Source organism: Haplochromis burtoni, unplaced genomic scaffold, assembly GCF_018398535.1.
Source record: "Haplochromis burtoni strain Fernald_Lab_line unplaced genomic scaffold, NCSU_Asbu1 Contig_18, whole genome shotgun sequence".
NCBI classification, from domain to species: Eukaryota; Metazoa; Chordata; class Actinopteri; order Cichliformes; family Cichlidae; genus Haplochromis; species Haplochromis burtoni.
Genome location: NW_024582379.1, coordinates 2,756,794 through 2,779,461, shown reverse-complemented (window position 1 = coordinate 2,779,461; position 22,668 = coordinate 2,756,794). Strand labels below are relative to the sequence as shown.

The window sequence follows — 22,668 nt, the reverse complement described above, 5'->3', positions numbered from 1 at the left end:
CTTATTTCTTTCTCTCTCTGGTGTTTTGCACTGGCATGTGTTTCAGAGTGCAGTTGTGCAAGCTGTACCTTGATAGGGGCCAAGCATTAGTTCTGTCAGGGTTGTTTTTACATAAAACCACACACACACACACGCATATGTGCACACACACACACACACGCATATGTGCACACACTTGCATAGAGAGAGCCAGGGCTTCACAACTTGTTATTCTTGATGCAGCTGGAAGCCTGAGCTCTGTTCTGTGTTAGGCAGGCTGGCTGAACTTGGGCCCCGAACTGGTTTGCTTTCAGTTGAAGGCTCAGTGGCCAGCGACTGCACCATTATCACTGTCATTCTGTCTGTTCTGCACCAGTGCACAAGCCAGCCCATATGAGGCTTATGTAAAAGTCTAACTCCTGTCGGAGGCTGTTGTGTTAAGCAATCCTTACTGGTGGGTAATGGAGAAATATATGTGCTGTGAATGGGATTAAAGCATTGTTTTTGAACAGAAGTAACACTTCCATTAAGCCACAATAAGAAGAAAGTAAGCAATCACCAGAAACAAAAGGCGTTGTATTGTTTTTTTGTTTTTGTTTTTTTGCTTCTGAAGTGAAGGCAAAACAATCATAAAAGTTTTATCTGTGACACATTTTCAAATCTGGATTCGTCCCAAAAGGAGCGAAACAACCTCCTTCATAAACCAAAGAGTTTGTTTAAAAATAAAGAAAAGACGACAGCAGGCACACATGTGCAGTTAGTTTGCTGCCACATCTCTCTGGGCGTGTATTCTGTGCTTCTAGTGCAACTTGCGACATAAGTGCAGTCATCACCTCACTGCTGTGCTCCCACACACCCTCTGGCTGGCCCCTCTGACCACGTTTGGTAATGTCTGTCTGCAGCTGATCTCAGCACCACTTGGAGTATGCAGCAGGAAAACTGCATGATCCGAGTGCAATCAGACTGGTGGTAATCAGCCGTGCATCTGCTCGGTCCCAGCACGTACGGTTCAGCTATCTGTGCGGTGTCATAGAGCAGAGCTGTTCTGTCGGCTCCAGACTCCCCAGATGTTACCGCTGACCGCTTTCCAAATGGTCATCAAAACGGACATTCAGTGTGTTCACTGTTATTCGCTCCATCTAATCTGCTTCACCACCAACAGTTGTTTCTGTTTTGTACTTTATGTAAAAGTATTTGCGTCAATTAGCTGCTCAGACTTCCATTATGGAAACGCTCAGATAGAGATGAGGGACAAATGGAAAGATTATCGTAGATTATTTTCCTCTCCGCATTCAGGAAAACGTGTGCTGCTCATGTGCTGCTTTTAATTATAAATCGCCGTCGTTCCTTTCTTCACCGCTCTAACCGATGTGAGACAGATTAATTTAACGTACCAGCTCGGGTAATTTAAGCAGCATTTCTCAGCGGAAATCATTACTTTCATCTTGGTGGCCAGTGTTGGCCTTTTGCAAACACATCAGTCACAACAAATTGATGTTTTTTAGCAGTAATTAATAATCAGCAGACCAGCATTAATTACACGGTCTGAACAGCCAAAGCTGATTATTTTTATTAATGAAATAAGCCACTTTGTTACTGTTGTTCTCAATCAATTATCGAGCCAAATGCGAGGAAGTGTCGCTCCTGGAATCGCTTTCGATATCACGGGCTAGTTTGTAATTGCCTCGGGGCAATTTTACTGGCAAAGATGAACATCTGTACCGCATGGCTTCATAACTAGAAAATGTCGTGGTCGTGATTGCAACGCTTAAAACTGAATCTTTCAAAAAAGTTTCCAATATATAATCAAACAACAGAACTCAATGGCTGTTCTCTCAACCCCCTCCAGCCTGCAAGAAATTATTTTAGTAACTCATTTTTGTAATGTTTTGAAGAAAGTGTAATGTTTTAGTTTCCAGTGAGTAAACGCTGCATGTAATCCATTGGCAGCAGTGAGCTGATGTGTTAAGTTGGCTCAGCTGCTCCATGTGTGACTCCTTTTCTCCAAAGTGTTGCGCTGGCAAGATGGTTTTCATTGTCCCCTCTTGTGGACTCGTCCAGGTTTTGGTGCTGTATCGCTGCTCTATTAAATCATAGCACAGATGTTATTCAAGGGGCCATTAGATGTTTATGTTGGCTGCTCGGTGAGCTTTCTGCTGCTGAGCCGTGCATAGCAGACCGAACAAATAATGTTCTTTGTCTTTCTTATCGTGTTCAGGTTCTTGGTTTCTTTGGCAGAGTGAGGTTCAAGAAATGAGAAATATTAATATGGACTTTTTTCTCTCTCTCTTTTTTTTTGCATGCCCTTTGGTTTTCGGAGGTTAAATCAAAAGAAGTGAAGTGAAACTTTATAATTACATTAATTGTGTCATGGCAATTAGAGCCGTATCGCTATGGAGACGGCCACAGTCTAAGGTTTAAAATGCCTCAGTTCATGTAGAGTGATATTGGGCAGATAAATCCTGCACATCCCTTGCAGAGAAAATAACTGTCAGTATGGTAAGAGAGACGCCACAGCTGCAAGTTTATATTATTATTTTATATATTGTGTATATTTTTTTATTGGAGCTTTTTTGTGATAGTGGTACTCGTTCACTGATGTCCTTGCTGTGACCACATCATTTCCTCTGGGAATAACAAAGTTTTCTGATTCTGAAAAACTTAAAGTGGTTAAACTGTGCTGCAGCATGTTGGTTCTTTTGATGTTTACACTCTGTTTTCCTCCAGAACCATCCGTCCAGAGCACGTGGTTCGATCCGTGTACAAGGCAACAGGATGCACTGACAACCCCAACCATCACGTGATCTACCTGGAGCATGTGGTCGTACGCATCACGATTACACACCCTCGCCGTGGGGACCTGTCAATCAACCTGACTTCACCCTCGGGGACAAAGTCTCAGCTGCTTGCCAACAGGTACAGAAGCTACTGTGAATGATCTTTTTCAAAGGTTCAGCTTCATGAACTTGAAATAAAAAGAAAGTGAAAAAAGTGATCTTTTATGTATTTTTTTTAATTTCGTTTTTTTTTTTTTTTAAATGCATGCATGTGTATATTATACATTGCCAAACCAACGCCTTTGAGAATAATTTTTGGTAGCCCAGCGGGTTTGTGCCATTCCATCTAAGGAAGAATAGCTGACCTTAATCTGTTTAATATTTGGGTTAGGGATTTATTTATAAAGCATATTGTCATGACAGAGGAGTCTAACAGGGGTTTATATGTTAGCGATAAATCTACATCGGTACCTAATAATTGCAATTATTGCAAACCATATGCTGAACTTAATGTGCACCTCTTTAGAAATGTAATTACACAGTCCATAGGATCTGTGATTGGCCCATTCAGTACTGTAGGTTCCTCCTAAACATTTCCAGCTGCTGCTGCTTCTTCTGGTGTGATTTTTCAAACCAGCTTAAAGAGAGAAACTGCACCACAAACTTGTGTTTTGGTGGCTATACTTGCTCGTCATCTGCAAATACAAATCCTGGCAAGGGCATCGGGCACTTAGATGGTAAATAGCCTGTATTTATATAGCGCTTTACTAGTCCCAAAGGACCCCAAAGCGCTTTACACATCCAGTCAACCACCCATTCACACACACCTTCACACACTGGTGACAGCAAGCTACATTGTAGCCACAGCCACCCTGGGGCGCACTGACAGAGACGAGGCTGCCCGACACTGGCGCCACCGGGCCCTCTGAGATATTACATGAATTTTAAGGGGTTATGTCAGGAAGGGCATCCTCCATAAAATCCCCCAAATAGAACATGTGGAGATACCTTGTGTGGTGATATCTTGTGAATAAGGGAGCAGCCGTAAGTTGCTGAGTCTACAACAATGCCAACTGTGACCCCGTCATCTTTAACAGGCTAAAAACCTTCTTTACTGTGTGCGACATCACAACAAAGGAGGCTCCAAAACTTCAGCCATAGGGAACCTAAAACGAGACACTGCAGTGCTCAGGGTCTTTGGCTGTATATCCTGAGCCATGAGCTTCCGAAATAGCACGTGTTTGGAGTCTACAGACTGGGACACAATGAAGGCTGCTTCTAACAGCTTGGACGAGTTTACGGACACTGTCACCTCCTATATCCACTTCTGTGAGGACAGCATTGTGCCATCACGCACCAGGGTGAGTTATAACAATGACAAACCCTGGTTTACTCCTAAACTCAAAAAGCTGTGGCTGGAAAAGAGAAAGGCGTTCAGAAGCGGAGACAGGGACTGCTACAGAGAGGCCAAGTACAGGTTCACTAAAGAAGTGGACATTGCTAAACATCAGCACTCTGAGAAGATGCAGCAGCAGATCTCAGAGAATGACTCGGCCTCTGTGTGGAAAGGTTTTAGGAATATCACCAACTACAAGCCTAAAACCCCCCACTCCACTGATGACTTGCTCTTGGCCAACACCCTTAACGACTTTTACTGCCGTTTTGACGAGCCATCAGGCAGCCTTCACACCTCCAACGGCCCCAACAATAGAGACACTTTGGACACTCATTCCCCCACCTCTCCCCCCTCCATAGAGCCATCACCACCTTCAAACTGTTCACCTACAACACCCCCCTCCTCACCCCACACAAAAGAGGATTTCACACCACCTCCTCCCACCACAACTCTTCATATTCATGAAGCAGATGTGAGGAAGCAGTTTAAGAACCTGAATGCTCGGAAAGCTCCCGGCCCAGACGGCGTGTCTCCTGCCACCCTCAGACACTGTGCAAACGAGCTGGCCCCAGTGTTTTCTGGCATTTTCAACTCCTCACTGCAGGCATGTCATGTGCCTGCCTGCTTCAAGTCCTCTACCATAATCCCTGTCCCCAAGAAACCTAGGATCACTGGACTAAATGACTACAGACCCGTGGCTCTGACATCTGTGGTCATGAAGTCATTTGAGCGCCTAGTTCTCTCCCATCTCAAGACCCTCACGGCCCCCCTCCTGGACCCCCTGCAGTTTGCATATAGAGCCAACAGGTCTGTAGACGACGCCATCAACATGGCCCTACACTTCATCCTGCAGCATCTGGACTCCCCAGGAACCTACGCCAGGATCCTGTTTGTGGACTTCAGCTCTGCCTTCAACACCATCCTTCCAGACCATCTCCGAGACAAGCTTTCCCAGATGAATGTGCCTGATCCCATCTGCCGGTGGATCACTGACTTCCTGACGGACAGGAAGCAGCATGTGAGGCTGGGAAAGAATGTCTCGGACTCCCGGACCATCAGCACCGGCTCCCCTCAGGGCTGTGTTCTTTCTCCTCTGCTCTTCTCCCTGTACACCAACTGCTGCACCTCCACCCACCAGTCTGTCAAGCTAATCAAGTTTGCAGATGACACCACCGTTATTGGACTCATCTCGGACGGGGATGAGTCTGCCTACAGGAGGGAGGTTGAACGTCTGGTGTCCTGGTGCAGCCACAACAACCTGGTGCTGAATGCCCAGAAGACAGTGGAGATTATTGTGGACTTCAGGAAGCACACAGCCCCACTCCCCCCCATCATCCTGACTGACACCCCCATCACCTCTGTGGACTCATTCCGCTTCCTGGGTACCACCATCACCCAGGACCTGAAGTGGGAGCCCACCATCACCTCCGTCATCAAGAAAGCCCAGCAGAGGATGTACTTCCTGAGGCAGCTGAAGAAATTCAACCTGCCAACACGGACGATGATGCAATTCTACACTGCAATCATCGAGTCCATCCTCACCTCCTCCATCACCGTGTGGTACGCTGGAGCCACTATCAGGGACAAACAGAGACTGCAGCGTGTTGTGCGCTCTGCTGAGAAGGTGATTGGCTGCAGACTCCCATCTCTGCAGGACCTGTACACCTCCAGGACACTGCGGCGTGCAGCTCGGATCTCAGCTGACCCTTCTCACCCTGGACACAGTCTGTTTGACCTGCTCCCCTCAGGCAGGAGGCTCCGGTCCATTCGCACCAGAACCTCTCGCCATAAGAACAGTTTCTTCCCCTCTGCTGTTGGACACATGAACAATAAACGTACGACTGTTCCCACCACTAACTCATGACCCTACGCTGTGTTCACTGCATCATTCCATGTTTTGGCACTGATCACCACCTGCACTCATGTATATATCTTTCTACGTAGCACTTTTAATTCTTATTCTTACTTTTATTTTTTCATGTCTATTTAAGTGCAATTTATGACAGTATGTTTGCACTGAAGCACTGCAGCAATTTCCTAATGTTGTAAACCTGCTCAACATTTGGCAATAAAACCCATTCTGATTCTGATTCTGATTTTAGCTTTAGCTGTGTGGAGTAAATCAGATAAATGACACACTGGTGGAGATACTTTTTCTTTTATAGGAAAAGTTAGTAGCACTTCAAGAAAGAACTTCAAATAAGAAAGGAGGCCCTCTGAAGTTTAGAACAAGCTAAGTGTGATTGCATTACTCTCTTAAATTATTGTTATTTTTTTATATTTGAGCTCCAGAGGTTGGGCTGGATGCTTCTGTAGCCACTTGTCATCAAACTGAGTAATTTACGTGCTGTCGTTTTGAAGAAAACACAGAACAGTGCTGTGTTATTTCACAGAACATTATAAAAAATACCGGCACTGCCAAAAAACTGTTAAACCTTTATAGAAGGTAGTTGATATCTATCAGTCAAGAATCAATCAGTCAGCTCCTAAGTAGGAATATAACCTTGCGGCTCATGCACTGAAATAGTGCTCTGAACAAGTTCGGGAGCTTAAAATAACCAATGAATGAATGCATAGGTAAGATGGCTTCCTTTGCACAGGCTTAAAATGGCTTTATCCCACTTATTCATTTTGCTTTAGCATAAAACACAGAGTAAACAATTTTGTGTATAAGCTATAGAAGCTATTAGCTTCTATAGCTTATACATCTGAGTCCTATAAGATCAACATAGCTTGAAGCTACGTTGATCTTATAGGACTCAATTGTATAATTTAAACTCTTCAGAAAAAAACTTGCTCAATTCACCAGTTTTTCTGACTCATGCCTGCCACGTCCTTTCATATAGCTGCATGTTTATCTGAATATGTCCAAAGTCCACTTACTACAACCAAAGAGCATGCAGTTGAGTGCCACAACAGACAGGAACAGCTTGAAGTTTGTGTGATGATGATGAGGGCTGCCAGTGCCAGAGTATTTCTATTAAAAAGAAAATTAATTTGAATATGAATGAAAATCAAATTAAACTCCTTACCTAACAGCAGTATCTGCAACTTCTATGGGCTGAAGTACACTGTTTCTGATCTTCAGTTATTAATTCTTTCATCTGTTTATTTTCTATTAAATTAATACCATCGCGGACTTTAGGTCAGCTAAGACCTCTTTTTCATTGGTCTGCTGTGGAGTACTCCCCACAGTTTGTCTGGTTAATTTAGGAAAAATATGATCAACTGACAACAGATGGGAATGTGTTAAGATAATAAAAAAAATCATGTGGTTTATGTGAAAAACAGCTGCTCTCCCTTCAAAAAGCAAAGCAACCCTCAGCCCATCATACAGTCCTCATCACTTAACTGTAATATATTCATGGTTTTATCCCATCTTTGGTCGTTATTGTTGGCTCTAAGACCTCAAGCTGAAGCTTGGTGTTTACCATCTACAGTTTACCTGCAGTTGAACAGTGGCAAATATATCACTTCAATAGGAACACCCGCTCAGCCGCTTGTTAAAACAAGTATCGAATATCAGGTAATCAAATGGCGACAACTGGGTGCATTTAGGCATGTATACAAGAGCAAGACGACCTGCTGAAGTTCAAATTGAACATCAGAATGGGGAATAAAGGTGCCTTTGACCGTAGCATGGTTGTTTGTGGCAGTCTGAGTATTTCAGAAACTGATCTGATCATCTGGAATTTTTCCCACGCAACCATCTCTAGGGCTTACAGAGAATGGTCTGAAAAAGAGAAAATATCCAGTGAGTGGGAGCTCTTTGAGAGAACTGCCTTCCTAAGGTCATAGGAAGGTAGCAGCAACTCGAATAACCGCTCGTTACAACCATGGTATGCAGAAGGGCATCTGTGAATGTACAGCACATTGAACCTTGATGCATATGGGCTGCAGCAGCAGAAGACCACACTGTGTGCCACTACTGTCAGATAAAAATGGGAAATTGAAGCTGGATCAAAATAGGAAAACAGTAGATTGGTCGGCAACATTTGGAAAAATGTTGCCTGATCTGATGAGTCTCAATTTCTCTTTGACTTAGAGTAGGGTCAGAATTTGGAATGCAAATGGATCATTCTGCTTTGTAATAATGGTTCAACCTCAGGTTCTTAGCATACTTTGGACCGCTGGGTACCAACTGAGCATCATTTAAACACCACATGCCTATTGGTTTATGACCACAGTGTACCATCTATCCAGCTTACAACAGAATAATGTCACAAAGCATAAATCTTCTTGAACCAGTTTCTTCTATGTGACAGTGTATTAACTACACTCAAATGCCCTCAATGGTCCTCAATCCAACAGGACACCTTTGGCATGCGGTAGAACAAGAGATTCACATCAGTCAACCAATCAGCAGCATCTGTGTGATGCTATCAAGTCAGTATGGACCAATATCTCTAAGGAATGTTTCCAACAGCTTGTTGAATCTGAACAGAAGGTCCAATCCAGTACTAGCAAGGTGTAACAAATAAAGTGGCCACTGAGTTTATGTTTACAACACTTTATCAACAGTTTTTGCTCATAAAAAGTGAATCAGCATCTTCCAACCAATCAGAATTCAGAGTTTTCACAGGTTTACTTAGCCTCTAGTAAATCTCAGTACTGTACACTGCGCATAGCTCATTAAAGGCTCTGATTGTTTGCTCTTGTATTTGCAGTGTTTGAAACACTTCCTCATCCGATAAGTGTCTGTGTGTTTGTAACTGTGTGTACTTCTGATGCACAGGTTGTTTGATCACTCCATGGAGGGTTTTAAGAACTGGGAGTTTATGACCACCCACTGCTGGGGAGAGAAGGCAGCTGGCGACTGGGTCCTAGAGATCTATGACTCACCTTCACAACTTCGCAGCCAGAAAGTGCCTGGTATGACAGTGTGAATAGTTTCTTTAACTGAATCATGTTGTATTCATTTTTTTTTTTTACATTGATTTTTATGTTATGGCAACAGAAGAAGCAGAAAAGCCATTAACTTTCTCTGGAATAGGTAAAGTGCCATCATGCATGTTGCTCGGGAAGCTGTGAATTTTGTAACTGAAATTACCCACTAATTTACTGTCTCAGATGAAGAGTAGTAGGTTCTTAAAAGCTGTTACATCAGTCACTGTAATGCCATATAAACTACCTAGCTTTCCTTGGGTATCATTAAAACGTTTCGCGGTGGTTTCTGAAAATGCAGGGCGTAAAAATGTAGTCGGGTTTATAGTGTGACCTGATTATACCAGTAACTCTACAATATAAATATGAGAACACCCCAATTTACCCACCGCAAGGAGATAACGAAATACCTCTATTTAGGATAACTTTTATAAATGTCATCTTGTCTTTTCAGGCAAGCTAAAGGAGTGGTCACTGGTGCTGTATGGCACCTCTGTGCACCCGTACTCAACTGGGCACATAGATAAGCCTCAGTTTGCAGACCTTGATGAGGAATTCCCAGAGGAGTACCCTGGTAAGTGATAAATCCATTGCCGCCCACAGAAGGGTTGGTGACAATAGCAGCCTTTAGTAACATATTTGTCATTGCCTTTTTTTACTTCCCTGCTGTTGTGTCAAAATATTAGTATTGTAGTTTGTGATTTAAGGGTACTTTTGAAGTGCAATCAGTTAAAATAGATCATTTTAAGAGGCTATAAGACTTGAAACCCCTTTTTCTTTCTGTATTTGAATCCAGGCCCCTGTGACTCTGAATGCAGTGAGAATGGCTGTTGGGGTCCTGGACCCCACCACTGCATTAACTGCCTTCATTACTTCCTCAAGTTCAAGAACAACACCAGGTCAGGCTGCTTAGATTGTCAGAAGTTATATTGCTCCTTGATTGTATACATCTACTCAAAATCAAACCTTCAGAATCGAACTGTATCACTCTTTGTTTTACGCCACTTGACTTTCTGCCAGAAAAGCTTTACATGGTGTGCTTTAGCCTTGTGTAGTACTGGCTCATCACAGCAAGAAGGTCCTGGGTCCAGAATAGGGATTTACTTTTTGTGTTGACTCTGTTGCTGTCCCCCTCCACATGTAGGTTTTCTCTGGGTACTCCAGCTTTCTCCCACAGTGCAAACACATGCATCACGTGACATTTCTAAATTAGCTAAGGTGTCAATCTGGGTGTAAATGGTTGTCTGTCTGTTAGGACAGTAGAGTCCTTGCAATTTGGAAAAAAATGGATGATTGCAGAGTCAGCCGTATTCGACTGCAGTCACTCTCAGGCAAATTGGTGAAGTTTTGCAAATACTTTGCTACATGTTGCAGTAAGTCTCCACCGATGAGTGTAACATGTCCACACGTGTCTCTTTGCACTCACGGATTCGACCCAGGTGGTTGCCATCTAGTTATAGTCTGGTTATACATTCTCCTTAAATGTGAAAGAACCCTGGTTTGAGACCGGGAGGAGACAAGAACCCAGCCTCAGTGACTTCACGGGCTTGTATGCTCCTAGTGCCAGACCCAAGCACAGATAAATGAGAGTATCGAGGGTGGAAGGGCAGCCACTATAAAATCTGTGCTAAGTCAGACGTATCGAACTATCCACTGTGGCGACAACCTCATGCTAAATAGGAGAGCAGTGGAAAAGTGCCTTACTGTTGGGTTTTCTTCTTAGATTTTTTTAACAAAGAAGATAAAAGATTTCAACACATGAATAAACAAAACAAATCACAGACTAAAAAAACAAATGATTGAATGATTGTCCTGGCAAAACTTTTATTCCTTTATGTTCTTCGTTGTAGAATTAGGAGCTAGAACTACTTAGATCAGCTCAAACCCTATGACCCACAATGCCAAAAAAAATCTTGTTTAATGAACTCCAACAGAGCCATTTGAGCCATCTCCTTTGTTAATTTAAAGGCAACACATGGAAAACCCATGTCTGGCCCAGCAGTTGCTTCGTCTTTTGATCGTTTTTAGGAGTAAGAGGTCCAATGAGCAGACGGATCAATATTAGCTGAGGGGCTTTCAATCAGATAGTTTTCCAAAGGTAAAGTGAACATTGGTGCATACAAATCCCTCGATCTGTAGACTTAACCAGCCGAAGGCAACATTTCAGTTGTTTACATACCTCAGAGAAACATCTGTTCGCCAGCCTGTTTTGTGTGATTAGGTTTGATCATTAGGAAACCTACAGAAATTTAACATCTGCGTTTATTTTTAGTGCATTTTTTTTTTCATGTGAATCCAGAAAAAAAGTGTTTCTACGTTTTGACAAGTAAATCTGAGAGAGAAAAACAAGAACTGAGAACTGGCTACTGAGTTTTTGGAAGCTTTGCATTGCACTGTGCTTTATATAAGGAGACAGTTACATGGTGAGCTTGGAAACTTTCCTGATGGTGGCCTGATTAATTACACCACGTCAGTCTGATAAGAGAAACGCTGTCAGTCACGGTGTGTCCTGTTTGTCCTTTCCCCTTCTTAATTGTGTGTATACAAGCCCGTGTGTGACTATAAATTTGTGCATGTGTCTACATTTTGTGCTTGCCCCCGGGATCAAAGTCTGTAGTAATTGCCTTTGTGTCGGCCTGTCTCTGGTCTAATAAAAGACAGGCTGATGCAGGTGCATGAGAATGTGCCAGCTTAGGTGCTGCCTTATCATTAGCTCACTTTAGAGGTGTGCTGCCCTTTTCTGCCACCACAGGGAGCAATTGATGAATGAAGATTGGAGGAAGGAGGAGGGGTGGCAGCAGCGTCTAGTCATCAGATAATTACATCCCTACATGCGTGTTTGATGCTTCACATACACCAAAGGATGTGGGGGTCTTTGGAATTTCTTTGTATGTATTTTTGAGTTTGATTCTCAGGGTAAACTATCAGCTTATAAATAGTAATCGATTACATTTTAAAAACATTTTCTTAGGTTCTGAGAGAACTATCGGTGTTTGTTGAGGGATAATAATATGCAAATATTTGTAACCGTTTATAAAGTACACATTTGAATTTAGATCTGTTAGCTTTGTTGGCATGTACAGGGGGCCAACATTTTGAATGCGCACCCTTCTGGCTTTCCAAATTTCTTGCCTAAATTCAGGTTTGAACTTCAAAGTTCCCTTCTATTGTCTTCTACATGTTTAATCAGTGTGTCGGAGAAAAAATAAGGTTTGAAGTTTTAATTGGTGTCCTGGGTTTAGAGGTTACACTACAGTACATGCTGTTGTTACAAAAGATATTTTTTTCTTTTTATATAACCATTTCAGCAAACCAGGCATGTATTTAAGTTGGAGGATAAAAGCATGTCTTTTGTACTTACACACGTGCAGTGTGTGTTTTTTGGCAGAAGGTGCACGCTTGTGTGTGTGTTTTTTTTTTTTTTTTTTTTTTTGCTCTTTAGCTCTATGGAGGTCATTACTTCAGGGTGTGAGCTCGGGTTAAAATGATGGGGTGCTAAGGAGCTGTGAAGTTATTCAGTAGATGTTGGCCTGTTCGTTGTGTAAAACCTGCACGCACACATTTATTTTTGCATTACTTCCCAGATATTTTATTGCATTTTAGATCACATTTGCTGCAGAGATTATGTATTTATTTATTTTTTACATTTCGGTCTTTGGTTTTGATTTGGTCTTCACTGGTCTGCTGCTGAAGAACGCTGTCCTTCAGAGGAAACTACAGCCTCAATAAATCTTTAAGAAAAATGTGCTATAGATTTTTTTTTTTTATATGCTTTCATGACACCTTTTTTTCATTCTTCATTTTTTTTATACTAAGTCTTCCTGTTTTGTATCCAAAGAAGTTTTTTTTTTTTTTTTAAAGCTTTGATGTTTTGAGCTCCACCTGAGTGATAAACTTGCATAAACATGTTTCCGAGTCTAACTGTTCACTTATTTTGCACAGCGTTGACTAATCAGTCTGAATTGCTAGAGTCGCTTTGTATAAGGTTGTAATTTTTATTTTTTCCCTCACCTTTTTTTTTGTTGTCTTTTATATTTTTCTTCAAAACCTCCAAAATTACATGTTCCATCTCAAGGAGGTTATCCTAATGCTCTAAATGTAAATACTTTTTTTCCCCTGTCTTCAATGACTTCCCTTTCCAGGATGTGTGTATCGGAGTGCCCCAGTGGATTTTTCCGTGATGATAGGAAACGTTGCAAGAAGTGCTCCTCCTCTTGTGAGACCTGTGTTGGTAGTCGTAGTGACCAGTGCACCACATGCAGGAGTGGTTTTAACCTCATCGAGGGCTCCCACACGTGCGTCGCCAACTGTCCTGACGGCTTCTACCTCGATAGCGGTAGGTTTCCCCGCAGGTCACACCGGGTTTGTCATGGCTAACCTCTGGGTCTGAAAAGTAAAGCTACTGCAGAAGTGCCATATCCTGCATATTTTTTGACGCCCAACAGGGGGCGACTCCCTAAGTAAAAAAACATCCCGACGGGTTTATGGTCTCAGTCGCTAGTTTTAGATTTTATTTAAGAAAACACAATGTTTGTTTCGTAGAATAATAATAATGGATTGCATTTATATAGCGCTTTTCGGGGCCCTCAAAGCGCTTTACAATTCAACTATTCATTCACTCTCACATTCACACACTGGTGGAGGCGGCTACAGTTGTAGCCACAGCTGCCCTGGGGAAGACTGACAGAAGCGAGGCTGCCATATCGCACCATCGACCACTCTGGCCATCACCAGTAGGCGGCAGGTGAAGTGTCTTGCCCAAGGACACAACGACCGAGACTGTCCGAGCCGGGGCTTGAACCGGCAACCTTCCAGTTACAAGACAAACTGCCAACTCTTTGAGCCACGAACGCCCCGAATAAACATTAGAGTAACATAAACGAGAAGCAGGGAATGTGTTATAGTATATTACTGTTTCTCACTCAGATCTATGCTTCACTCGGTTTCAAAACGTCAGGTTTTTTTAAACCAATTAGTCACATCACGGTGGCTGTGCATTTATTTACAGGCTGTCACACAGTTTTGTTATAAGTTTCTTGGGACTTCAGTTGTGTTTCTGTTGTGCACTTGTTTTCTTAAAATGCCAAAATCTCACTGTTATTCTCCGTGTCCACTGCATAATCATCTGTGCCTGAAGTTCCTTAGATTACGACTGTAGAGAAATACACTGCCATTTGTAAATGGTGGAGGAGGTTTCTAAAAACCTCCACCCTTAGCAGTAACTATCACCAGTCTGCTTTCATTCACCACACCAGAATGATGCCATTGTACCCTTGAGGTAATGTCTAGCCGTTTGTTTATTGTAATGCACTTGCTGATTCAAGCTGAACTGAAAAGTTTGTGGTAGTGAACCGTTTGGCTACGTCAAATTAAAGTGGAATAAAACATGAAATAAAGCAGATCTGCAGGAAGATTATGCTTGGATTAGGTTTACAATCATTTTTCCTTTCTTTTTTTTCTTCCTGTGTTAAATTCTGGCATGTAAAGTATTCAGTAGTGCAGTAGTATTCACAGAAAGTATGCGCTTTACGGGTTCAGAATTTTTGCCAGTGTTCTTTCTTTTTTTTTTTTTTTGTTAATAAAAACAAACCAGAAATGAGAGACTGACACTATGTATATATTATAATTATGTCTTTGTATTTGCCAGGATAGTGTGTAAGCCCTGGCAGCTCTGAGAGTCTCTGGCAGCAGATCTGAGATATTCTGATGCAAGTTTAATCATAACATTTTAACAGGCCAAGATATAGTGGGTACATTTTCCCTTTTGGAATGGCAGCATAGCCGAGGGTTTTTTGGTTGTTGTTTTTTTTTTTTTTTAAATAAGAAAACTGGAGTTTATTTTCTTTTTAACATTCTGACAGCAATGTTGACATTATTTTGTTACCATATCACGGATAAACCAATGTAAGCTAGGCTCGCTGTGCTATTGATGTTAAAAATTAGTGCATATATACTAAATGACAAAGCGTTTGACCAGGATTGTACTATTTATTGTGGTTTCACTAAATCTTTTCTAATCATTAATCATTTTGTGAATTGTTTAAAATGCAAAAATATTCAAGAAACCCTGATATAACATGGAGAAGGGTAGAAATCAGCAGCAGATGGTTTTTATACCCATTTTAAAAACCCTACAATTTATAAAGAATTTATATTGATTGATGAGCCAAATTACACTCTAATGTTCACCTACAGCTCTGAGCCAAAATGCCACAACAACATATCGTCCAACTTTTCTTGGAAACCACTCCGTAGCCTGCCCATGTCCTTCCTTCATCCTGTAAGGATTCCTAAAAATCCAAAAAATCCAACCAGCATTCTTACTTACAGTCTCCTCGTCCTTTCAGGGAATGATAAAACATGTTATTAGCATAACTTTTTGGCAATCACCATTGCTACAGAGGAGTCCATGTGCTTTGTGTCAAAGCGTGTCATTGACTTTAGTCTGCCTTTTGAAATATTCATCTAGATTCCCATCCTCCCTCAACACTATAATCTTCTTTCAGCCCCACAGAACCTTTCACCCCTCATCTCGCTATCTCGATTTCCTCCTCTTTTTTTTTCCCCTTTTTTGTCCTTTTTGCCTCTTCTTCTCCATATTCTCTCATAACTTTACTCGCTGGTCTTCCTCACACATTCGACTCCATCTGATACTCTTCATCACTCTTTCCCCTCTCTTCCCCTGCTGTTTTTTTTTTTTTTAATGCAACCAGACTTCTGGTTCCTATTATGTGCTGTGTATGACTCGCGCACTGTGTGTCTTCCAGATTCCAACATTTTTAGGCGATGTCAGGAGAACTGTAAGAAGTGTACAGCCTCCAATATCTGCACAGAATGTAAACCTGGGATGAGGTAAGATGGGTGCCGCGTTGAGCAATTCCTGACTAGAGTCACTGATTATAGTTTAAAGCATTAATCATTTTCACAAACAGCACAGCCTTGAACTTTTTTAGTCATCACGTGAAAGAGGTGCATATGAAAAGTCAATGTAGCACTGTGCAAAATGTGTTCGTGTTAGACCACCCACCATTCCTTTACGTCTTGCTTCACAGGAGTCCTACTGTCTTTTTCAGTAATAGTTCTCCAGGCTCTCTGAAGGTGTTTCAGTTTTTCTTTGGATAATGGCTGCTTTCTCACTCATTATCAGTCCAGGCCTTGTACTGACCAATTTCAGAAGAACGATTGTTGTTGTTGTTTAAAGCCACCTAATATTGACCTATGAGCAGTGATGGGAATAACGGCGTTACAAGTAACGGCGTTACAAGTCGATCCGTCTACTGTTTACTGTAGCCTCATTGGAATTGGTCTGAGTGGAAGGGTGGCTGTCAAGAAGCCAAGTTTTTTAACCAGCCAGGTATGACATATTACACAAGAACTGGATTCGAAATCAGTGGTTTATGGGGTGATGAATCCAATTAACTTTTTGCTTCAGATTGTTGCCAATATGTATGGAGGATGCCTAGAGAGAGGTAGGACACAAATGTCTACAGCCATCTATAAAACATGGTGACATTGATGCATTTTCATTGCTGGAGATCTTATCAAAACTGATTTAATTTCAAACATGGACTAGCATCAGATTTTGACTCACAATGCAATACGAAGTGTAAAGCATCTAATTGGCAGTAAATGTATTTTTCAGCATGACAATGATCCCAAACACACTGCCAGTGCAGTAAAAGGTTAGCTGTGTAGAGAAAAACACAGTAATGAAACAGTATGGGATCATCTCGACAGAGAATAGAACAAATGCCAGCCAACATCCAAAGAAGAGCTTTAAATGTCCTTCAAGAAACCAGGAGAACTATTCCTAAAAACGACTTAAATTACAAGAAATCCTGCCTTGCATTTTTCGTGACGGTTGTGCTTTGGCTGTAAGATGTTGGGCAGTAGGAGAGTGTTGTGATGTTTTGTGAGAATCTCTGACAATCAGATGTGAACATCAACTTCTTTTAGAAAATGGTCAGTTGCATGACGGTCAGAAAGTAAACAGGACTCAACTTCTGTCTTAAGTGCTTTTAAATTATCATCTGACTAACCAGGTTTTAATGTATGAGTTACTGCAACAGGAAAAGATTGGTCTGAAAACCTCCAAATTTTGCCCCTCATTGCAAACAGTTGGATGTTTTTTTTCACCATCGTTGAGTCTGTTTATATAACATTCACATTTAAATGTGGTCAGAAAATCGTACAAACTAGCTGGTCTCAAACACACTGCTCAGTTAAAGCTTTTTCACCCGTTCTTACACTCTTGCTCAGTGATGCTTCAACAGGAACAGCCACTGAACTGCTGTGATTATTGGACAACTCGCTTTAACTCCTGAACCGCAAGTGGGTTGTGGTTCATTATACATGGACCGCTTCTACAATATGTATCATATGAAGGGCTTTGTGCTTTGATAAGCCTTGAACATAAAATTTGACGTAGATTTCCCCCCCAAATATCACTGTTGTGGTTCCAGGATAAAAACCTTTTGTGCTCATTGACTGTAATGCTGCAGAAGTGCTGCCATTTTATTCCAGAACATTGTATACTTTGTGGTTTGTACAGTGAACCGGTGAAACGAGGGTTTCCCAACTTTTATCCACTTGGGATCCATATTGAGTAAACTGATAGTTATCCAGTCTGGTCAGTGGCTTATTAAAGCCCACATATGCTTGTGTAATGTGGAGACCCAAAGGAAGAGGATCTGTTTTGCGTTGTAATCCTTACTTTGAAGAGGCTATGATCTGAACCGTTTAGCCAGCCATTGAGACATGGTTCAGTTCATCATTTGGCCACTTCCACAGGAGCCTCTTCAAAATGACCCAGCTGCATTTGACCTGACTGAGGATAGTTTCTAAAGTGCTGGAATTCCAGCTAGGTCAGGAAAGAAACACTTGTGAAGTGTTTAAACATACTGTGGTCTTGAACCCAACTTTTAAGTGCATAGTGTTGCCAGAGGTGGAGGTGGGGAGGGACACTTGTAGGCCATAATTTCCTCTGAACGCCTCAGAGACCACAGTAACACACACACACACATACACGCGCAGACACACACAGTCTCTCCTCTTCCACTTAGTCCACCATTAATGCTCAGTTAGAAGTCGGAGAGGAAGACGGGACCAGACGAAATTGTTTCTGGGAAACCTAAGCTAACGCGGACCAGCTGTTTTTCAGCTTAGCAAAGCTCACCAACCTGTCCTCACTGTGACTCCACAGAGCCGACTTTGTAACCTCCAAACCTGCTACATATCTGACCTCTTCTCCACCATCTGCCACCTCTAAAATCAATGCAAAAGTCAGAAGCATGTTGTTTTGATGCACACTGCATCCACACAAAGGAAAACATGAGGCTTTTTAATGTCCAGTGATTTTACTGCAGGATGTTCTGGTTTTACTTTAAAGTTACGAGTGCCTTGTTTCGCTTCACTTTCCAGCCTTCAGGCAAACAAGTGTCAGATGACCTGTGACGCCGGGACTTACTACAACGGCCACAGAAGGACCTGCGAACCATGTCACCGGGCCTGTGCCACCTGCGCAGGTAGGAAGCAATGCTTGCAGGATTACATTTGTAATGTGCAGTAAATCTGTGCGTTTTAAAGACACGATCAACATTTTCTATTCGCCAGTGTAACGCTCAAAAATGCATTTGTGTCTTGCAGGCACAGGAGTCGAGGCGTGCACAAAGTGTGCGGACGGCTACTTACTTGAGGATTGGCGGTGTGTTTTAACATGCAGTCCTAGCTACTACCTGTCAGAGCAGACCTCAGACAACGGGCAGGTGCAGAGGTCCTGTAAGAAGTGAGTCAGCACACCTGCCAACACCTCTACGCCACGGTGAAAAGGGGTGGTGTGGGGGGACGACTTTCCAGTCTGTAGAGATAAACAAGGAAGTTTCTTTTGCTAGTGCAAGTGCAAATTTCCAACTTAAACCTAACTTTAGCCTCCGCTGTTATTTTCTTATTTCTCTCCCTGCTCTGTGCATTTCTGGTTTCTGAGCTGGCAGCCTGAAGATGGGCACCTACATCTGATGAAATCAAAACTCGGCTGCACTACACCTGTATTTAAAAATTCAAACGGGGTAATTCAGCAAAATTGCAATCAGTCACTGATGACAGTAAAAGTAAATGAGAACAGAAAGCCTGCAATGAAGGACTTCCCAGTAAACCGCAGTCACAGAGCCAGTCAGCGCTGACATTTGGTGCCGTCATTGTTTTGTTGTCTTTAAGCTGTGTGAGCTTTTCCCACAGACGGCTCTGTTGAGTCACGCTTCGCTAATGTTAACCTGAATGAGGACGGAAAGAACACGTAAACATAATCATATCCCCATGATTGACAATGGTTTGATGACTACTTTGCTAGTTGAAACTCATCCACAGCGTCAGACATCTTGTCTGTTCCTCTTATGGCCTTACCTCCCTGCTATGTTCCCTTCCCGTCTTGAATTATTTATTGCCCACTTGACCCTTTTACCGTACTGGATTCCTTCATGCTCAGCTTCAGATTTGTCTCAGAAAGTGATGTTTTCACACTAGCGGGATGATAAATGTGATAACTGTGTCTAACACTTGCTCCTAAAGGATTGCTTCAGGTATCTTCTCCTCCAGATTTTCTGTGTTCAGAAATTTGGCACATTTGCAGACACCGCTCACCAGCAGAAACCGAATAGGCCAATAATATTACATATAAGAAAAGTAAGAGAATAAATAAGAGAGTCTACATCAATTACAGCTTTTTTTCCATCTTCATCTCTTTGTAAAGGTCTAATACTGCAGTATAATATATGCGTCAGGGTTGTTTTCTGCTATTAATATAGTCATACCTTTAATAGTTCCGGTGTTTGTAGACTGACAAAGTTGAAATGTGAGCTCTAACAGGTGTCGTTCGTCACTGCCTTTTATAGCGATCGATTTACTTCCGATTTTGGCGTGCAGGAATAAAGTTTGTGCTGCCTTGACTAGCATCTAATTCCTCACGCACCCTTCGGCAGGTGTGACAGTAGCTGCTATGAGTGCTTGGGGCCCGGGGAAAGAAACTGCAGCAGCTGCAACAGTGGTTACAATCTGGAGGCAGGAGCCTGCGTGGTGAGCACCATCTGCAAAGATGGTGAGTTGTCAGCTTTCTTATCAATACCATGATCTGGATAGTTGTTTATTGTTTGGAATGGTTTTTATTTGGCCCACAGGTGAAGTAGTTTGACAAAGAAAATGATTCACTTGCGGCCATTTTTAAGAAATTTGAACTCTGAACTAACACGTTAAATGAAACCGCTCACTGTTGTAGCTCCTAACCAACAAAGCTGTGCTTTTAGCTTCTGTGCTCTACATCCATGTCCTGCATGTCACTAATATAAAACCTCTCTGGGACTATGTGCTCACACGTTTCGATCATATGACATTAACACAGTGCTTTCCTGGGTTCCTGAACTTTGTTAGACCGCATGGGCAGAAGAGATTGTTGAGTATCTACTTATGCGCTCTTTTATGTTTTCCTTTGTATTTCTTGTGCTCCATGTTGGGGTCATTCATTCTCAGCAACACGCAATCCTGTTTGAGGGATTTCCTGAGATTTGGCACGAATGTTCACTTCGGCCTCCAATATCTAAATCTTCTAAGTCTTGCACTAGTTTACTGTGACCTCACAAATACATTTTGGTAATAACTCGAGAAATCATGTGTTTATTATGGCTTAAGTTTAGAAAACTGTTCAACAAGATAAAATGCTGAAGTGGAAATATTTTTAATTGAGATCTTAAAGGTGAAAAATATTGGCCCGCGTTACCATTTTTTAATGCCATAACTCAAGGGGGTGGATTGTGACCATAACTGTTCAGTTGCTAAACATTATTAAATCCCTTCCAAGTCTTCATTTATATATTTTTATATTTATTTAAATATTCTGCTCAATCTTCTCCTGCCTTACGTTGTGTTCTCCATTTTCTGTCATCCACGCCTTGTGGCTTCTCCTCCCCAAATTGAGCATGCTCTGCTGATGCTCTTCTAAATGCAAACATTCCCTTTCTTTTGTTATTATTTTTTCTTTCCCCCCACTAACCCCTCTGATGTGATGGTCTGATTATGAGGCTTTGAATAAATCCTGTGATTTTCTGCTCTAGCCGTGACCTTCTATTTAAAATGAACCCTTGGCCACGAAGTCTCGGCTTGTGATGAGATAAAGCTCCGAGGATAAAATATCTTTACTGCGTGACCTTTCTGTTAATGATGAGGACTTTAAGTGCACACTCAGTCTGTTTCCTGTCTTCCTAAACCCCCACCCTCCGCTCCAGCTTCTTACTGGTGACGTTTTGATTTGCAGCTCCGATGTGAACTGCTGTTGAGTTGTGAAAGAATTGGCTCACAGGATTTACAGACTGGCGGTCCACTTGTTGTCCCCTTTTTTTTGTTGTTGTGCAAAATGAAACCACGTTGTGAATTTCAAAAATCTTCAATTTTCTAATTGTGTGACGTTTGTTTTTTTCTCTCTCTCTGTCTCTCTTTTCTCTCTCTTTTTTTCCTTCCTGAATCTGATTCCCCTCTCTCCTGACATGGATTGAAATCACTCCACCGGACTGCAATAATTTTCCTCCTCGATGAACACCACCTGTGATTGGATTAAACAAACAAACAAACAAAAACCTCTTCCTGTCACCTGAACCCTGTCTCCTGACCAATCACACGGCTCTAAACCATCACAAATGGTTCTGCCCTTGTGTATCTGTGTGTGTGTGTGTGTGTGTGTGTCTCCTTTCTCCCCTCTCCATCCCCACTACCCCCCCCCCCTCTTTATCTCCTCTTCCTGCTCTGTGGAAAGCAAATGAAGAATCTTGGGCGGAAGGCAGCTTCTGCGTGCTCGTTAAAAAGAACAATCTCTGCCAGAGGAAAGTGCTGCAACAACTGTGCTGCAGAACATGCTCACAAAAGGGGTGATGGGACGTAGTTGCTGGGTGTTAAAGGGAGTGCAGGGGGGGGATGCGGGGGGAGGGGGGCACAGGGGGCACCCCACTCCTCTTCAGACCCCCTGCCCACTCATTCACAGTCACATAATTTATAAGAGAATCTGTGCCTCTTTTAAAGGGACTGCATCGGAGGTGCGATGACAGGACTACAACAAACCTACCTTTTTTTCTGTACTGGGACACACACGAGGTCAGGGCGTAATACGACTGGGACTTACTTCAAGAACAAATGAGCAAATGAAAACATAAGCGAAAACAAACAAAAGAATAAGTGTCGGTATTTTGTGACCAAAGCATTGATGCCAAAATAATTGAACATCCTTTTTTTTTTTCCCTTTTTTCTTTTTTTTGTTTTTTTGTTGCCAGTATAGGAATTATAGCTAAAATGCAGGAGCCGCTCAGCCTGTGTCAAATACGTCTGTGTGCGTTTGTATTCTGGCTCCTCTTCCTCCTCTCTTTCCAGTGTTAATGATAAACAGATGGAAAGCGAACATACAGTAGGAAAAGCCGTGGTTTTATGCCTGTAAATATACGTCAAAGAGGGGGGACGACAAAAAGAAAAAAGTAAAAACCAAGCTCACGCAGTAATGTGAAAATAATGTGTGTCTGGGCTGACTTTGGCTGTGCGAGAAGACAAATTTACACACATTTTAATATACACACACACACGGCACACAAATGCGTCCATACCCCC

At 42.2% G+C, this 22,668-nt stretch overlaps 1 protein-coding gene across 4 annotated transcripts in view; it reads left to right on the top strand.

Annotated features, from left to right (window-relative positions):
* Window positions 1-22,668, top strand: part of pcsk5b (proprotein convertase subtilisin/kexin type 5b) — an 84,023-nt gene that overhangs the window by 41,871 nt on the left and 19,484 nt on the right. The window contains exons 12-21 of one of the 4 annotated variants that reach the window (XM_005916237.3): window positions 2,707-2,895; window positions 8,888-9,024; window positions 9,491-9,610; window positions 9,833-9,935; window positions 13,179-13,372; window positions 15,804-15,888; window positions 18,457-18,560; window positions 18,682-18,820; window positions 20,010-20,125; window positions 21,839-22,653. In XM_005916237.3, the coding sequence (XP_005916299.1) occupies window positions 2,707-2,895; window positions 8,888-9,024; window positions 9,491-9,610; window positions 9,833-9,935; window positions 13,179-13,372; window positions 15,804-15,888; window positions 18,457-18,560; window positions 18,682-18,820; window positions 20,010-20,125; window positions 21,839-21,945 (1,294 nt within the window). In that variant the 3' untranslated portion in view covers window positions 21,946-22,653. Of the gene's footprint in view, window positions 1-2,706; window positions 2,935-3,007; window positions 3,571-8,887; window positions 9,025-9,490; window positions 9,611-9,832; window positions 9,936-13,178; window positions 13,373-15,803; window positions 15,889-18,456; window positions 18,561-18,681; window positions 18,821-20,009; window positions 20,126-21,829; window positions 22,654-22,668 lie in introns of those variants that run through there. The other 3 variants (XM_005916238.3, XM_042218369.1, XM_042218370.1) reach the window with 3 other exon arrangements.